General features: G+C 38.0%; 1 protein-coding gene and 1 long non-coding RNA gene across 5 annotated transcripts in view; one reads left to right on the top strand and one right to left on the bottom strand.

Moving 5' to 3' along the window:
• Positions 1-9,517, bottom strand: part of LOC126175184 (uncharacterized) — a 50,313-nt gene extending 40,796 nt beyond the window's left edge. Inside the window, exons 1-2 of the long non-coding RNA XR_007535538.1 lie at positions 9,247-9,517; positions 6,002-6,133 (exon numbers count right to left, since the gene is read on the bottom strand). This is a non-coding gene — a long non-coding RNA (uncharacterized LOC126175184). The remainder of the gene's footprint in view (positions 1-6,001; positions 6,134-9,246) is intronic.
• The window catches only part of LOC126175183 (uncharacterized), a 273,671-nt gene that overhangs the window by 187,596 nt on the left and 66,263 nt on the right, over positions 1-19,812 (top strand). For all 4 annotated transcript variants that reach the window (XM_049921776.1, XM_049921775.1, XM_049921777.1 and 1 more), the window contains exon 2: positions 3,742-4,675. In XM_049921776.1, coding sequence (XP_049777733.1) covers positions 3,742-4,675 — 934 coding nt within the window. The remainder of the gene's footprint in view (positions 1-3,741; positions 4,676-19,812) is intronic.

Here is a 19,812-nt window from a genome sequence, read left to right as displayed (position 1 = left end):
CATTTTTCTGATATCATTTTATGTCAATGCATTTCAGTGAATTTATGCAGTTGGCATCATAGAACTTTGCGTGCATCTGTTGACTTGATGGAGAATATTTGATGTGTACCACTCGCCCATCGTCTATGAAAATTACTCATCCACTGTTTCACATCATAGGAAATTTTGACCCATCATTGAAGAACACTGGTCTTTAGCAATGGAGGTGCATGTTGATTTGGGAATAGACTAACAGGGAGAGAACTTTGAAAATCTGTCATTCTAAGCAGGTCACATGGACAGAAAGTTTATATCATAAGTTTATTTCTTGTAACGTTTCCTTATAGAATAATCAAATATTGTGGCCCTTCCGAGGCCTAATTGCAATTCTCTGGCAGTGGCTGGCAACACTGATTTGCTGAGATGACCAGATTATAGTGATTGTGTGGGAGTGCAATGCTTCAAAGACCTTGTAACCAATTAATGGCAGATGAGGAGACATAGTGGTCCATGGAAACATGTTTACAAAAGGCACCATATGCCCTTTTGTACTTACTGCCCCTTGTCTTGTTCAGATTCATTGATGACCTCTTTGTGATCTGGACATACGGCTCTGATAACCTCTGCTCTTTCCAAAGGCACTTCAGTACATAATCTCAAACCTGATTAACCTGGGGCTTCTCAGGCCAGGATGCTACCTTGTTGCACTTTATTCCTATCTCTGATGACTCCCAAAAACTTATGACCGTATGAAACCCATTAATCTGTAACAGTGCTGCCAATCTGACAGTAGCCAATTATTCAGTATCAGGAGACCAGAGAATGGTGTGTCTGCAATGTAGGGTAGTAGGTATTGAGATATGCTGACAAGCTTGCCACGGCCTGAACAGCAAACAATGTTCCACCCAACTAGTCCATATACAGATTTATAATGCCATTCATTGCCATAATGCCATTGCTGTTTAGCCACTGAGTACCAGTTTCTGTATCACTCAGTATCACCTATGCTTTTGAAGTTCTGACCACACCTTTTGCAAGAGTTTTTCCCTGTAATGTCGGAGCAGAGGATGTAATACAGATATCTCAACAGTTATTTTTAGAGTTAATCGGAGTTAGAAGTTGCCTAAATTTCTGAGATCAACATGGTCCTCATATAACTTTCTTGTATAGAGTCCACATGATGATTAGAAAATACTTTTTTATATATAAAATTACACTTCTGGAAAGGCATAGGAATTAAGTCTGTACACAGGAGAAACAGCTCTTATTCACAACCCAATTTGCTTGCACAGCACAAAATATTTTGGACTGTGTGCATTTTCAGGTCTGTATTCAGTGATTTTGCTGTTCCCCTTCTAAAAGCATGTGTAATGTACAGAGTGCAAATAATAACTGTTTTCAACATGCCATAGTGCTGTAGAGAACGTTGAGACAAAGAATTTGATATAGGACAATTGTGATCTTTCAAGCCATGAAACCAGCTCAGATTGACTTGCAAAAGCCTCTTATGCTACAGAACAAGCACAATGCCACCGGGTTAATCGTGCATTTTCAAACTGTAAAATTAACATTTGTATAAATTTTACCTTGCAGTTTTGTGAATTTTAACAGTAAAATTAACAATTAAATCATCTTGTTTCTCTGGCCCTCTTGTTATAAAGCTACTGTGCTTGTAACAGTTGAGTTTAGATAAAATTTGGAAAGTAATTAGTTATATATTCCTGACATTGTGCCAGAATTTGGGCCATCTGCAGTATAATAAACTCACAAGAAAAACCTCAAAAGCCAAGATCTCGAAAAAAGCATTTATTTTGACAACCAGTTTCAGTAAGACTATGTTACCATCTTTGGATCTGCAGTGGACATAACCACGCTGACAGTGAAATAGGTCTACAAATCAAGTATAGCAATGTACAAAATTGTCTATACACTTGGACCAATAACATATCTTATGCTCTTCAAATTCACATGTCACATCATTAATACGCATGTCAACAAATGAAAACTATTGAATATCAGAATATCATATTTAAAATAAACAATATGTACAAACATAAGGATACTGCACTGAATAAAGAGTGCCCCTGCTCACACAACAGCTGACTACAGCCTCAGATGCAGAACAAAAACAGCAACTATTACATAAGCCCACAGGTTGCACTGTGGTAGTACAGTTTGGAATCATTGTGTGTAAAGCCCAGGCATGAATATACAATACCAAGTAATTGTTAATCTGCTAATTGAAAAAAAAGCTTTCAAAAAATAATTATTTATATACAAAGCATAATCCAAATAAGAAACAATAGTGGTCTTAAAATAACAAAATTTTATAAAAAGTTTTAGGAGGATCTTAAGACTCCAATTTATTAATATAGATTCACCTAGACATTGGGCGACACACTGTCATGTATCTAGACATTATACGCTACTGATAGTCGTGTACTATATAAGATATAATAAGAGTATATACTGCCATTTCTTCACATGGAATCTGAATAGTTAGTAGATTTAGTTTCTGAGATTGTCATTCTAAACACAAATTTGACAATTTGGAGTCCGTTTATAAATGTATGTTGAAGAATATGAAAAATGTTTGCATTGATTACTTACTATATATGTCATAAACTTATTATATAAACCAGTTTTACTTGTTATATAATGGAGTCTCTTAAGATTTCCCTAAAACTTTTTATAAAAAATTGTTTGTTGTATGATACTATGGTTTCTGATTTGGACTATGATTTGTACATAAATATGGTTTTTTTGAAAGCTCTTTTTTTGCATTTAGCATGTTAACAGTTACTTGGTATTAGATATTCATGCCTGGGCTTTACACACAGTGCTTCCAAACTGTACTACCACAGTGCCACCTGGTGGGCTTATGGAATAGCTGTATTACCCTGCATCTCAGACTGTAGCCAGATGATGTGTGAGCATGAGCACTTGTATTCAGGACATTATTCTTTTGTTTGTACATACTGTTCATTTTAAATTTGGCATGCCAGTATCCAGTTATTTTCATGATGTTCACATGTGTATCTGTGATGTGATAAAATATGCATCACAGATAGAAGAGATTATGTAAATTTGTAGAGCATAAAGTGTGTTACTTTTCCAAGTGTGTGGAAAATTAATTTTGTACATTTTTATACTTGACTTGTAAACCTATAACCCTGTCATCTTGGTTCTATCCATTGCAGATCCAAAGATGACAATGTACTTTTAGCAAAACCAGTTGTTAAAATAAACGCTTTATTGGTGATGTCTTTTTGCAATTTTTCCTCTGAGTTTAAGTAATTAGCTCTTGCATTGCAATTTTTCCTCTGAGTTTAAGTAATTAGCTCTTGCATAGCAGGTTCAAAAGCCTTTTCCATTTGTTACCATTACAAGAAAGGTTAATGTTAATGAAAATCGGTGGCATAAGATAGCAAGAGGATATTAAAAATTTTGCACTCTGCACTTGTGCTGTAACTTAGGTGACTCTTGAGGTTGTTTGCTGGCTTGATGGACAAGTGGAATTATATCAAATTGTCCATCTCATCTTGACTTACACCTACATGGTACATTGTAAGCAGTTATCATCTATGCCCTGTATATTTACATGTCCTTAGAATATTTTTAGCATTAAATTGTGACTCTTTATACTCTAGTGAATATCTGTTTTATTGGCGATTAAGACTCAACATATATTACATATTTTGTATCTTTACCAATAATCACCATTCTCACTGACAAACATGTTTTTGTTTTTATCACTTTTAGGTGAATGCCAGTAGGTTTGCAAAATGCAACACCAGGAGTACAAGTGATAAGAGACATCGGCAGATATATCCTAAAGATGATGACTACACTCTACAAGAAGAAAGAACTTCTAAATGCCACATTTTTCAAAAAGAAACTGTGGTACCTCAAAAATGTGAAAGAGAAGAAGCAGAACCACCATTCATAAAAGAACAACACATGAGAGCAGATCTGCATGATGAAATGGTAACTGAACCTGGTAGCACAATGACTGAATATGGAGACAAGCCACAGATAACACATCACACAAAAACAGAGAAACATATCATGGTCAGAAGTTCAGTAGAAGACTTGGCAAAAGATGAAGAGGGTGATGCACAGCTTGAAGTAGAGGCATACAGCACTGACAATGCAAGTTTGAAAAGTGGACACTACACAAGCACTCGTTCTGTCGAAGTCCAGGTATCCCCTTCACCACAGTACCGTTTAAGGTTTCTACCAATCTGTGGTTGTACTGCTGATGAGAGTGAATGGGAGTTTTGCCAGTGTTGTTTCATCATTAGACTGGTGGGTCGATGGGCATTCTCCCAGTGTGGTTTGGGAATATTATTAGTGATATGGGCATTGTTAGGGGCAGCTGCATTCCACAGTACTGAAGGTCCGCATGAAGAGCAACAGGCACTGGACCTGATTGCAGCACGTAGTTGCTATGAAAGACAGCTATCTACAGAGCTACAGCACTTGGTGGGAGCAAAACATACAGTCAAAGCAATGGCTGGCACTGACCAGCCATTGGATCCTGCTTGGCAGGAAACTATTAGTGCTTCCTTCAAATCATATGAAAATCGTATGCTAGCAGCAGTGAAAGAGGGCTATGGAGAAGGAGGTGGTGGTGGCAGGATTTGGAGCTATGCTGGTTGCCTGCTTTTTGCTGTTTCCCTTCTGACAACTTTGGGTAAGTTACTTATTATTTCAAATGAAAAGTCTTTGCATGTGAATGAGGGCAAAAAAAATAAAAGATCCCAATGTATTAGTTGTCTATGATAGGCTAACAGAGGAAGTCTCAGTAGTATTTATTATTAAGTTGTGGCATGAAATGATGAGAATGTATTTTATCTTGGAGATATATATAGGAGAACTAAGAAAAGCACTGTGCACAGATTAGAATTTGAGACTGTAAGGTCTGATTTTTCAGAAATTTGAATGAAACAATACCAGCACAAAATTTTAATGCAAATTGTCTAGTGAAACATCTGAGAGAGTATCTCAGAGGGAATGGCATTTACTCAAGAACTTAGAATAGATTAAAATTGGAAGTTTCATAGTCAGTTCAGCAAGGAGGATGTTCCAGAATTGCTCACTGTATTTCCTCACATTTTTCCCATGTTAAAGCAGCAAAGTGTGACTGTGCATTGTCACACAAAAGAATCACAGTAGTGTTGAGTTCTTCAGTGAAGATGGCTTTAGGATTTCCATAGCTTATTCCTTTCACTGAAATTATTTTGGAAACATTTATGGGCAGATCTGCAGTAAGACCCTATGCAGCATGATGATGTCTGCCATGATGCTTTTCCGCGGTCTTCTTTGGTAGAGTACATTTCCCACAGCTACCCTTCCTGCCACATAAGTTTCATGCCATTCATACACTTGGGTGTCTTTGAAAGTGCTTCTTTCCCAAAGTGTGCATGGAGTCTCCTAAAAATTTCCACTGATTTGGTGCTTTCTTTCATGAGAAATTTGATGGCTATGCATTGTCCAACAGACTTGTACCTCTTACTCACACATGGTTGTCTGACTTGAGTGTTAATGTCACACTAATTGTGGCATCATAATGCTATTCCAGACATCCTCATCACTATCCGTTTTCATACACTACCACAGCCACCAGATTTAATTTTGATTCTTATTTGATATGCACTTATATCTTTGAGTTATAGACTGGTTGTAAATATAAAGGAAGGTTTAAATAAGTTGGTAGAAACATTTGTAGCCACCAGGATTACTTCTTTTGAATAGTTTGATTATTTCTGTTGTCTATTTAGTACCTGTTCCAGTGAAGCTCCATGTCTTTTTTGTCACAGATTACAAATGTATTATTAGCATTTACAAATAAACCATTGATCATGTACATGATATGGGTTTCATCAAGTATATACACATAACAAGTAAACAAATTTGCATACATAAATGACAAATATATGAGGTGTGTGAAAAAAGTAATGAAACTGATTTTTTATCTCCTAAAGTTTTTTTAATTTTTTTCAAACAATAATGTTGTCACCTTGAAAGTAGTTCACATCAGTTGCTGCACACCAGCAGAGTCATTATTCCAGTCTCGGTAACAGTGCTGGAAAGCTTCAATTGGTAGGGTCTTCAACAAGTCAGTCATGTTCTTCTGAATGATCTCCAGAGTCTGAAAATGATGTCCTTTTAAGACATTTTTCAATTTTGAGGAAAGAAAAAAGTCACAAGGCCTCATATCAGGTGAACAGAGGGAGACACGGGAGGGGGTTGGAGGGGTGGGCGTGCGGAAGGCTGCGGAACAACAGAACAGGAATGCCTTTTGAGGTCCAAACATTCTGTGATGGAAGTGGCTATGTGACATAAGGCATTGTCCTGAAGCAGCATCCACCTGCCTCCAGTGTCCAGTCTCACTTGATTCACCATCTTCCTGAGCCCTTCAAGGACATCTTTGTAAAATATTTGATTGACAGTTTGTCCTGGAGGATCAAATTCTCTATGTACAGTACTCCTACTGATAAAAAACCAAATCAGCAGTGTTTTATCTTTGATCTGTTCTTTCAAGCTTGTGTCAGTCAAGGAGATGTCTCAGTGGGCCACTCCTCACTTCGCCACTTTCTCTCAAGACACTACTCCAAAATCCAGAATTCATCACCTGTAATCACACGACTGAACCATTCATGGTCACTGACAATCCTCTTAAGCAGATCAACACACATTTCTTTGATTTTTCTTGTGCTCAGGTGTGAGGTTTTTAATGTCAGTTTGATCTCACAAAAACATGCACACATTTGTTGACATTTTTGTCTTTTTTTGAAGATGAAGGCCTCCCAGAGTGAGGTTCATCTTAAATGCATTCTCAGCCTTCCAAAAATGATTTGTGCTACCAAAAAACTAGTGCTCTTGATAAGAAGTGTTCCCCATCGACCTGTTTCAACTTTTGAAGGTCACACTTATGGGTTCCCCAAGTTATGACAAAACTTGATGGCATAACACTGCTCTAAAGTCTACTGTTCCACACAACAAAAACACAACTCCACTGATGGTGCACTCAAAAATAACTAGATGGCTGTGTGGAGCTGAAACTCAGACTTAGCATCTGGAAGGAATGAACACTTTGATTTACACAAGTAGAAAAACACACCATTGCCAGAATGCTCCCAGTGTTGTCCATCTGATAACTTTTATCCACACCTTGTACATAATATATTAAATATACAACACAACAGACAATATTAATAACTGGGTGGGGAAATAAAGACAATAAACAAGATATAACAGTGTAATGTAATAATTATACCGATATACAGCTACCTAGTTAAGAAAAGAAAGTTGTCAGTACACAATTACAAATGAAGCTTCTAGCTGTAGTTACCTGTATTGCTGATTGCTTAAATGTCTTAGTGGATAGGAAGATATTCAGTGCTCAGAGATGAACACTCATATATAGTGGAAATGAACTTGACCACACAAGAAACACACAATGCAAATTGTTGTTTGCATAATTAATAGACATGTGAATTAAAAAATTTATTATAAAATGCAGACTGACAACAACAAGAAGAGCATTACTGAAGGAGAAATTTGTCAACATTGAACATAAATGTAAATTTTAGGAAGTCTTTTCTGAAGGTATTTGTCTGGAGAGTAGCTTTGTACAGGAGAGAAATGTGGACAATAAACAGTTCAGACAAAATGGCTGGATTGTAGAACTAATGAGGAGTTACTGAACCCAATTGGGAGAAAAAGAAATTCATGGCACAACTTGAGTAGAGGAAGAGATCAGTTGATAGCACACATCCTTAGGCACCAAGGACTCATTCAGTAATGGAAGGGAGTGTGGGAGGATAAAAATTTTAGAGGGAGAGAGAGAGAGAGAGAGAGAGAGAGAGAGAGAGAGAGAGAGAGACCAAGGCTCAAATACAACAGTCATGTTCCAAATGGATGGAAATTGTTGTAGTTATATAGAGATGAAGAGACTTGCACAGGATGGACCAGTGTGGAGAGCTGCTTTAAACCTCTCTTCAATTGAATGACAAGAGTGTATTTTACTCTTGCTTGATTTCTTTTACTCTTCTCATTTCTGTAACATTATCCACTTCAGGCACTCTTCTTCCTGTTTGTTGGTCATTGTCCCATAGTCAGTGTTTGTTTTGTCAGATGGAGTCTGCTAGTTTGTGATTTGGTTATGTTTATTTTAGCTTTGAAGCCAAATTTGCTTCCTGTTATCACAGTTGTCAGCTGACTTAAGGAAGAAGTGACATACACCATCAGGCTGTGAATTGTGTAAACTTTGTTCTGTTGTTGCTATGATCTTCAGTTCAAACACTGGTTTGATGTAGCTCTCGTGTAGAGGTCTCTTCATATCTGTGTAACTACAGCAACCTAGATCCACTGGAATTCCCCTTAGTGGCTGTATTCACACCTTTGTCTCTTTGTACATTTTTATCATCTCGCCCTAAAAACTCTCTCTCTCTCTCTCTCTCTCTCTCTCTCTCTCTCTCTCTCTCTCTACTACCAAATTAATTTACTGTGGTGCCTCAGGATGTGTATCAACCTATCCCTTCTTTTAGTAAAGTTGTGCCATGAGGTTTTTCTTTCCTCTTTTTGTCTATGGATATACATGTACTACCTCTATACTCCAAATGTACCTAATGTTGTGATGAGCACTAAAGACATCATCATCTAATGTTGTGTGGTGGAGGGTACTTTTGGTACAATAACCATTTCCCCCTTTCCGTGTTTCATTAGGAAATGGTGCATGGGTGCTTGGGAAGACTTTCAGGAAATGTTCATTCATTTATTCACTCATTCATCTCATTCCATTGATCTCATCAAGGAGAGCCTTCAGGAATGTGGAATGAGTCAAGGTGCATTAAGCTAAGATAAAGACATCATAGAAATATACTGCATTAACAATTATATGTCACTTTGCTGTTTCATGTTCTTCATATTTATGTCATATAAATTCAATCGAGTAAATTAATAAGAAAGCTGCTATCTTGGAAACAGCTGCTACCTCCTCAATTGTATCATATGGCTGTGTATTATCTGATATTGATGGCCTAACATTGAATTGATTACAATAGTATATTTAAATAAAATATTTTTTGCATATGTAATAACGGAGTACTATTTTACTTGTCATACTGCTTTATAACAAACATGGCTACTTGCCATGTAACAAAACTTCTGTGTCTCTCAATCAAAATATTAAGATGGTTTGTTCAAAGCTCAGCTAATTTTAAGTTTCTTTAGAACTGATAGGAATTTCCAATTGCTTACTTTATGTTAGATGGGAGCTTGTTGAATATCGGCAGTGCTGGCCTGAGACTGGCTGTTGGTGGTCTGCAACACACGAAGCCCTGCCCCTGAAATCATTGCATGGACGTGAGACGTAAGATGTAAGCACCCATTTAATGTGCACTATCTGCAGGAACAACACCAGAAGCACAAGGAAGGTGATGGGGGGCCATGGGAAGCAGCCTGATGAGGGCCCGATGTGAACTCAGGGATGGCAGTGCCTGCGTAATGTCAGGCATTGGTGGTCAGTGGGAACAAGGCTCACCCAATGGCGGCTACCAAGGGGATGAAAGAAGGCATTTCAGTGAGATGGGTAATGAGGGTGTAGCCATGAAGACAACAGTGTCAACATCAGTAATCAGTGGCTGATGGGAGTGTGGCTTGACCAATGCCAGTTGCCAGTGGGATGATAGTGCCTCTGGGATGTCAGGTATTGGCAACCAGAGGAAGCATGGCTCAACCTATGGCGGCCACCAGTGGGATGACATGAGGTGGTCTAACAAGGCTGTCAGGTGGTAGGAAGCTGCTTATGGGAAATCCAATAGTTGGGTCATGGGACCATAAGCATAGAACTGGGTGGAAAGTACAATGAGCTGCAGATGCACTCACAAGGCTGAAGGACTGGCACAGAGGTGGGGAACATTGATAATGATCAGTTAGAAGATAGAGGAGTGCCGGGAAATGTATGTGGAACAGGGGAGGCAGATAGGCGTGGGAGGGACTCGGAGGGGGCCGGGCTGGCTGAACTGGTACAATGATCGGAGGATGTCAGATGGGACATTCCCAGGGCATCAACAGGTTCAGCTGGATGGTAATGGACCAGTAGTTTGTTGGCAAGCAATTGATGGGCTCAGCCAGAACTGGTAGAGATGGTGTCATTGATGGTGCAGGAGCCAAAGTCATTCTCTGATCAATGTTTTATAGATAGTTTTGGGATTCTAGTCAGGAGCCTTGAACATAAAGCTTTGTTAAGGTGAAATAAGCTTCACTGGCTGCAATTATTCTCTGCTATGTTTCATAGGAGGTATCATTTAGACTGGTTACAATCAAACCCACATACTTGAAATGATTACACTGGACTCGCATTCGGGAGGACGACGGTTCAATCCCGTCTCGGGCCATCCTGATTTAGGTTTTCCGTGATTTCCCTAAATCGTTTCAGGCAAATGCCGGGATGGATCCTTTGAAAGGGCACGGCCGATTTCCTTCCCAATCCTTCCCTAATCCGAGCTTGCATTCCGTCTCTAATGACTTCGTTGTCAACGGGACGTTAAACACTAACCACCACCACCACTTGAAATGATTGACTCTTTCAAAGGTATAACTACCCATCATCATTTTGGCTGGCATGTTATCCCTGTGCACTTTCCCAGCAGCTACATATTTTGTTTTCTGCTTGTTGGTATTTAGTTCTATAGTCCTTCTGGCCCGTTCAAGTGTGGTGAATGTCTCTTCCATTGCCATCAGAGGTCTTGCTACTACATTGATGCCATCTGCGTAGGACAGCATCTACACAGATTTATAAAAAATCGTTCCTCTATTCAAGATATTCGCTTCTCTCATCACCTTCTGCAACACTGCGCTGAATAGGAGGCATGCCAGTGCATCACCCTGCTGTAATCCATTTTTGCTCTCTGTGTACACTATTTTACACTGCTTTTAAATCAATAAAAAGATTATATTTTCTGACCCCATATTCCTTTTCTTTTTTTTTCCAGAATTTGCCTTAGGGTAAATATGTGGTCAGTAGTTGACTTACTAGGGATGAATCCACACTGGTGTGGCCCTGTTTTCCTCTGTATTGTTGGAAGGAGTCATTCCATTCGTACATTATGTTAGAAAGGACGTTACATCCTAGATTATGCAGTGTGATTGCACTATAGTTACTGCATTCCGTCTATTCTCCTTTCTTATATATAGGGTATGCAATTCCCTCTTTCCATGTTTGAGTATTTTCCTCTTCTTCTCATACTAAATTAACCAGTTTCAGGATGTTCCTTTCCAATTCAGAGCCTCCTTGCTTGAAAAATTCTGCTGGGATGCCGTCTGTTCCTGCCGACATGTTGTTCTTTAATTTCCTCATTGCATTTCTCACCTCCTCTAAGTTAGGTGGGTCCACATTGTTATTCAGTTCCTCTTTATACTGTATTTCTGTTGGGTCCCTTGGTACAACTGGTCTTGGATTTTGATTTGATCCATTATAAATGGTTTTTGAAAGCCTGTGACTGTGAAAACAATAGGTTTGTTTATAAATAAATCTTCTGCTACCAGTGTTTTTTTTTCTTAATTTACTTTTTGCATGATGCATTTCAGGAAATGATTCCCATTTTCAAGTGTGTTTTTTGTGTGTATTAAGCCATTTCTATTGATATTGTCAATGTGTGAGAGTCTGCTTCATTTCATTGACTTTTATTGCAATTTATAAGAAACACGCGATTTTTTAGTTGGTTATTGATTCTTTTGGTGATGTTAGTGGCAAAATTTAGGAGAATTTGCACATACAGTTTTCTAATGGTCCATTTGTGCAGAGTCTCACACACACTAAACATCACACACAGCTTGTTGTACACTCTAAACATCAAAAATGTCTTATAGAAACAAATAGTTACAAAGATCTTCCTACAAGTAGTCCACATAGGTAACATTTCAGGTCTTCCGTAGATTATGATATGCTTTTGTACATAGGTTATTTATCTTAACAATTTGGCTCATAAATTACTTATATTGATTTTACAACTGTGCTTATTCCTATCTTTCACTATTTTTATTTAAGTATACTATTGAAACATCTGAAGAAATTCACTGATTCACTTTCAAGGTTTTTGTTCAATATTTTATCTTCAAATTTTCTGTAATGTGAATATATCTCCAGTTCTTCTAACAAATCCATTTTATGTCCTTTTATTTAGTCATTGGAGTACTTTGACATTTTGCTCTCTTTTTCCAAATGGGTGTCCTGTATTGTGTGTGTTGCTATTGCTGACCTAGTGTGTTTGTTGTGTGTGTACGCTTTAATGTGCTCTGTGTACCTGGTCTTGAAATTTCAGCCTGTTTGTCCTAGGTAGAACATGGAGCATTCCTGGCATGTTACCTTATATATTCCAGAGTCTGAATATGGATCATTATTACACTTTATATTATGTATTAGTTTTTGTTGTAGTTTATTAGACGAAGGAAACCGAATTTTTACTTTGTGATTTTTGAAAATATTTGCAATCTTGTGTGATACATTGCCTATGTATGGGATAATAGTTATAAATTTGTTTCTCTCTTTTTCTCCTGTGGTGCAGTTTGCACCTGGGTCTTTCTTCACTTTGTCTAGGATTGTGTCAACCATGGAAACATTATACCCATTGGCAACTGCAAGTTTTTTCACAGCATTTATTTCTTGTTGCATGTTTTCTTGGTTCAGTGGTATTTTTGTTGCCCTATGTAGCACTGACCTGTATGCTGCCTGTTTATGGATACTGGGTGACATGAAGTTGCAGGGTCTGTGGTGTCAGCCACAGTGTTTTTCCTATAAATTTTGAATGTGCATGTGTTGTTGTGTCTTGTAATATTTAGGTCCAGAAACTTGATGCTATTATTTTGCTCATGTTCCACTGTAAATTTGGTTTTTTCATGTAGATTATTGAAATAATTTAGAATGTCTGCGATGCCTTTAGTATCCCCTTTCACTAAGAGTAGTGTGTCATCTACTATAAAATTCTATTTTCTTTAGGCAATGTTCTTGTCTGTTAAATAATTTTTGTTCTAAGTGATTTATGTATATGTCAGCTATGGTACCAGATATACATGATCCCATTGCAAGGCAGTCTGTTTGCTTATAAATGTTGCCATTAAAGGTAAAGTAGTTGTAACTTACGGTTAGCTGAAGTAGTTCCATAAATTCAACAGTCTCTGTGTGTGAAAGTTTCTTGTGTTGCATAAGGTTCTTTTGTATTACTGTTAGAGCTTCTTGTATGGGTATGTTTAAGTAAAGGTTGGTGATGTCAAGTGATATAAACTGCGCGTCTTTGGGGAGCTTTCTGGTTCTTAGTTCTTTAGCTAGTATCATGCTGTTTTTTATGGAATATGTTGTTTCATATGCATAATTTTTCATCAGTGTGTTATTCAGTTTTTGTGACAGTTTGTATGTTGGGCTATTTATAGAGGTAACCATGGGATGTATTGGATTTCCATCTTTGTGTATTTTGGGCTGTGCTCTTAGGCATGGTGCTTTTGGGTTCATGCATCTAACGTATTTCTTTTCAGTTTCTGTCAATAGGAAATGTGTGTTGTTTAATTGTTCCTTAATTTTACTTTGAAATTGTTTGGTTGGGTCTTTTTCAATGTGTGAATATTATTAGCAGCAAAAAATTCATTTGTTTTGTCTGTGTATTCTTTTTCTTTCATCACAACTAATGTATTGCTTTTGTCTGACTTTACAACTATGAACTGGTTGTTTTTCAGTTTATAGTCTTGCATTAAGGAGTTTATCAAACTAGTGACACCATCGCTAGCATATTTCCTTATCATCTTTTATTAAACTTGTTCTGCCCCTGAAAGGTTTTTGTGCCTTATTCACCTCTCTCTAAAATTTCCTTGCCTTGTTTGCACTTCTCAAAAGCTCCATTTCTTCAATATTTGCCTTTATCTACTCTCTCTTTGTCCTCTGGTGGGTCCTTTTTTCAATTCTCCATTTTTCTTTATATTCTTCGATTCTCATCCTGGTAATTTGTGGTTCATATTTTTCATTTGTTACTGTTTCACTTTTGGTATTAAACCAAGAGGTTTTTGTTTTCCTTACTCTGTTCCCATCTCACTTGCTGCTATTTGCACTGTCTTTTTTTTTTTTTTTTAAATATATATTCTCCAATTTATCTTCAATGTTGTTATATTCTTCAGCATTTTCAAAGACCTGAGTTATTCTCTCCTGGTATCATTCCCTTGCTTCCTCTGGTTTTAAAGCTGTGATGCTATATTTCTGTGTCCCGGACTGGGTTCCTTTCACTGTGTTAGATATTCTCGCCGTCACCTATGCCCAAACTAGGAAGTGATCCGTGTCTATACTTGGACCTCTTAAACTCCTTACAGTCATAAGTCTGACTTGTCAATTAGCACATGGTTGAACTGATTTATTGTATTTCTGTCTGGTGCTGTCCATGTTCCTTTATGTATTTCCTTGTGTGGGAACAATGTTGAGCCACAACCTTTCTAGATGTTGCAGATAGTATCAGACTTGTCCTTTTTCATTACTTACAGCATGTTTACTATAGGTAGTGATTGTTGGTCTACAGATCTGTTGTCCTCCATGCTGAACATTTAGCTGTCTGGCTAGTATTTTTATATCATGCCCTGGGCTTTCAACATATCATCTTTCCAGAGATTCGTAGAAAGCTTCTTTGTCATCATCATCTGATTCTTGAGTTGGTGCATGGGCATTAATTGTGGAGTAATTGAAGAATTTCCCTTTTATCCTACATGTCAATAGTCTTGAGTTTATGGGATTAAATCCTATTACTAAAAACTTTAGTTGGTGATGCGCCACAAATCCTGTCCTGAACTCTTGGTTACTTTAGCTACAGCTATAAAATATGTTTGCTCCTTTCTTTGCTAGGATTCCACTCCTGATCCACCCTACTTCTTGTAATGCTTGATGCTCTGTATCAGGTTTTCTATTTGGTCTAGCATCACTTCCACAATCCCTGGGTGGTACAGTGACCTCACATTCCAAGAACCAATGAATAAATCCAATTTACACTTTATATTGTTTTTCTTTCTCTTCTTACTTGTCTTGTTTCCATCATTTGATTGCCCATCCTCCATAATCTTGTCCATGCCACATCCATCATCCTTTATCCATTTGGCTTTTCTTTGTCGAAGTTTTGTAACAGGTATTTTTTACAGAGAGGGCTGTCAACCCCAGCTGGCCACTGTGGCCAAGTGGTTCTAGGCACTTCAGTCCGGAACCGTGCTGCTGCTACGGTCGCAGGTTCAAATACTGCCTTGGGCATGGATGTGTGTGATGTCCTTAGGTCAGTTAGGTTTAAGTAGTTCTAAGGCTAGGGGATTGTTGACCTCAGATGTTAAGTCCCATAGTGCTTAGAGCCACTTGAACTGTCAACCCTAAATCCAATCTCCGTGGGAGGATAGGTAATTATTATTCAGGGTTTTCTTCCCTTAGACTTTGGAGACCCAACTCCTAGCTGCAAGGCAGCAGTTTGTTAATTTTGGTCCAACCCAGTTGTTTTATTTTCCAAGTGTCCACCATATCTAATGAACATTCCCCTATCCCCCACCTGGGGAGGCACCTGATGGGAGACTAGCATCTCCACACAGGTCTCTCAGCATCTATAAATGTCAAATTTCATGAGACAGTGGTGGCTGGGTGGTTCAAAAAGTGTATAGCAGGCAGTGCTAACAAAGACATGCAGCAGCCAACAGTGTAATGGCTCATGAAGCTTACAGAGATGCTGAAACCAATGAGGTTGTGGTCAGTGGCAAGTGGTGACTGCAGAGGCAATGGCAAGATGGCTGAAGAGTGTGCTGCAGGCTGAGTCCTATGATGCTGTGGTCGGACGTGCTGTGGATGCATCAGGTGACACCTTGACTGCTCATAGGGACAGCTGACATCCAGGCTAGAGCTCAGCTGGAACGGACCAGCTATAGTTATATACATACCGGGCATACATGATCAATTTCCAAGCAGCATGTGACCAGTGCCAGAAAACAGTTCTGCAATTGTGGCACCACATAGCAGGACAATGGTGCATCTGTGTTGTGTGGAGATTTATGTAAGCCTGCTGTTAAATATATTTATTTTTCTGGCAGTGGATGCAACATGAAGTCTTCTGTTAATCCCATGCTTATTAGTATCAGTCAAGTTGTGGCAAGACTGTTGCCAGTGATCCAATTATATTGTGGAACAGTCATGTTTCCAGGGGTACAAGGTATGGATACAAGAGGGTCCCTCTACAGGTCGTACTATTTTCCAGTTCACAAGTTAGACAACAAAAAATGTAAATGACAAAATATTGCCAACTGTTATCTTCTGTGATTGAACAAATGCAATTGATTGTGTAGTTCACTGTATTCTCTCAGAGAAGCTAAAATATTATGGTGTCAGAGACCATGCTGGTAAGTGGTTTTCATGCCATCTAACTAAAAGGCTGTAGACTGTTGCATTAAGAAACTAAGGGAATGTATGCAGTGAAACAACATTTTCAAAATAGGAAATAATCACTCCAACAGGAGTGGATATTGGACCCACTCTTGTCTTTTTTATGTGAAAATGTTCTTCCGTCATATATCCAAGAAGTAAAAATAATTCTCTTTGCTGATGATGCAAGTATTAAAATCCAAATTCTGTGGGGTAACTTCAACATCTGAAAATGTAAATAATACTTTCTTAAAAATTATTAACTGGTTCTCTGCAAATGGAATATCACTGAATTTAGATATAACATAATACTAGCACAAAAAATTCAGTACTGCACAAGGCTGACCAAACTATCAGAAATAATGCGTGATGGTAAATCAGTATATGAAACAGAATATTTTAAATTCTTAGGTGCTTGTACTGATTATAATCTGCACTCGTAGTCACATGTTACAGATCTTGTTAAGAGACGTAACTCAGCAACTTTTGTGTAACAGATAATATATTCTGGAGATGAAAAGTAAAAAAGTTGAGTCTTTTCCTATTTACATTTGCTAATATCTTATGGCACCATATTGTGGAGTAATTCATCATTGTAATCTCTAAGGTTTTCTTCATACAACTGATTAATGCTGTGCTTCTGGGTGTTCTGTCGAGTTGTTGTTTCCATTTTATACACCATATTTTGTCAGCCGACACAGCCGTCATCTGAAATTGTTGTGAGTTTAGTATTGCTCCAGCCAGACTGGTCTTTGAAATATTGTGCATAAAATGGAAACAACTACTCAGAAGAACACCCAGAAGCACATCATTAATTCAGAATTGTATTTGTTGTACAGATGGGTTAATAATGATAATGTGTAATGTCCTCTCTTGAACCTCTCAGGCATACTGACAACAGCTTCACAGTACAATTTACTCCCTCATGAAGTTTTTGTCAACAGTCAATCACAGTTAGAAAAAACAGTAACATTCTTAAACATAATATTAGAAGGAGAAATGATGTTTCGCTATCCACCACTCAACCTCTGTGTGCCACAGAAATAAGTGGAGTATTCAGCCATAAAAATCTTTGAGCAACTACCTGGTGACATAAAGAATTTAACGGATAACAAAATTAACTTCAAACACAAACTGCCACATTTTCCACTTAAAAGATGTACTATAATTGTAAAATTCTCATTCCACATCACAGTAACAGGTTGCAATTGTGACCCATGGAACATGCAAATAACTGACTAGATATGTTCCTAAGAGAACAGTTCATGCTGGTAGGGACCCTCCATCATCATGCATTTTGGCAGTACTGAGCAGTGCCAAGGAAGGGTGGGACTGATTGACTGAGTTGATATACAAATGTGAGAACTGATACATATATTTAACAACCACCTTCAAAATAGAGAACATGTTAAAAGAATTTGACAGCTCACTCCAAAGAACTTCTCAGCAAACACAGTTAACTCGAGCTCAAGTAAGATGTTAAACTAGATCAAACATATTAACAGCAGGTTCACTAGGAATTTACATCAACTTCTTAAAATTTAAAGTAACTTAACAACAGAATAAAATTTTCTCAGGCATACATTCATGTTAAGTGGTTAAAATTCTTTTGCTACAGTTTTCCAATAAGTGTCATTGCAGAAACCAGCTACAGAGAAGCAGAAAGATAAGTTCAGCCAACTTTCACAACAACATCATGGTGCAGGTCACAAATTCTCAGAATGCACCATCATTCATCTTGATGGTGACAGACATAGACCACGTGCAATTTTGGCACTTAAGAAAGGATTAATTTTTCACCTTTGCTGCAGGACATCCCTGTCCGTGAAATAATAAGTAAGACATCTTAGCTTCTTAAACACCCTTCAGTGGAAGACCGTGTGGTCAAGAATCTTCTCCCCCCATCACATAGACCACTAACTGCTTATGTTTCACTGAAGCCTTCGACTTGGGGTTAAAGTATGGTCAGTTTTGATTGGGTGGTACTGTTTACAAATGTGTCTGTCAAAGACTCTTTGGACCTAGTATACTAGTTTTCTATAAGTTATTTGGTCGAACTATTTAGGCATGCTATATCATCATATTTTCTGGACAACAGCCAGTCTTACGATCAGACAGATGGCATTTCAATGGGAAGCCCATTAGCTCCAGCTGTTGCCAACATCTTTATGAATAATTTCTAAAATATTGCCTTAGACACAATGCTCCATGTTGGGTAATATAAGCCACCTGCTGAAAGGACACAAAACCAAAACAGTCTTCAGGCCTCTGGCTACAATCCAGCAATTACTAAGACTAGTTAAAGATGTGGCAGGGTTCACAACACAAGATACATAGTGAGTGTGTCCAACATTATGATGGACAAACAGTGCACACTGCAGAACAATGTGGGAAGGAGCATGAGAGGTTTTATTGCCTGGACTACTCCAAAAAATCTGCTGTAGCTCAGCATGCTCTAGAAGATGCTCATTGGATCAAATATGGTCAAACCTTTATTTTGGCTCCCACTAACAGCTTCTGGGACTGTGTAGTTAAAGAAGTCATTGAAATAAAAATCACTGATAACACCCTTGACAGAGAGAGAGAGGCCTGCAGCTCAGTGCAGTGCAGGATCCAGCTGTCGCAAGGCTGAAGCAGGCCCATCAAATTCAAAGTCCAGCTATGCCGATGTGAGATGATAGTGTGTGCACCAGTGATGATCCAGCCAGCAGATAGTGAATATAAGCCTGTACCAGTAGCCTATCAGCAGTCATACCACTTGACAATGACCAAGGAGTGCTTCATCAAAAACTCGTGGCATTTTAACCACTTGATTTGATTGGAAGCCCGAGAACTTTTAATTCAATGTTACTGCCAAGAGACTCTGCATTATAAGTTAACAACTGTTTAAAAATCGTGCTTAACAACCAAAGCTTTTTAAAAATACAGCTTAGTAATACTAATGGCAATATGGGAAAAACCTGAAAAAGATTAAAGAACTTCAATTATATTTACAATGTGAAAAATCAGTGTGTTACAAAAGGTATCTTCCATTTTATAAAGAACTTTGAGGGTTTGCTCAAACCTGGCTGCTATTGATATCTGCTTGGTTCTATTACACATGTAGACTGGTATATCATCACTTTGGGTAAAGAGTCAATCCTCACATGCACAAATACTTTAGAACAAAATCAACTATCACTCAGATGTTTATCTGAAACAATTCAGTATTAGACACAAGACACAACAGGTTAACATCAATTTACATGAATCTACACAATCATTCACTGTGGCATGTAACCTGGCTACTAATGGCCAGTACATCAAAGAAAACAAGTTACAAGAATTTGTAGCAAACTAAAAGATTTCAATCACTGTGGCCAAACAAGGGCAAGATTATCAAAACATCAGCTTACAGTACCTAATCG

This window comes from Schistocerca cancellata, chromosome 3, assembly GCF_023864275.1.
Source record: "Schistocerca cancellata isolate TAMUIC-IGC-003103 chromosome 3, iqSchCanc2.1, whole genome shotgun sequence".
NCBI classification, from domain to species: domain Eukaryota; kingdom Metazoa; phylum Arthropoda; class Insecta; order Orthoptera; family Acrididae; genus Schistocerca; species Schistocerca cancellata.
Note: the sequence above shows the minus strand (reverse complement) of the source record. Positions and strands in the feature narration are given on the sequence as shown.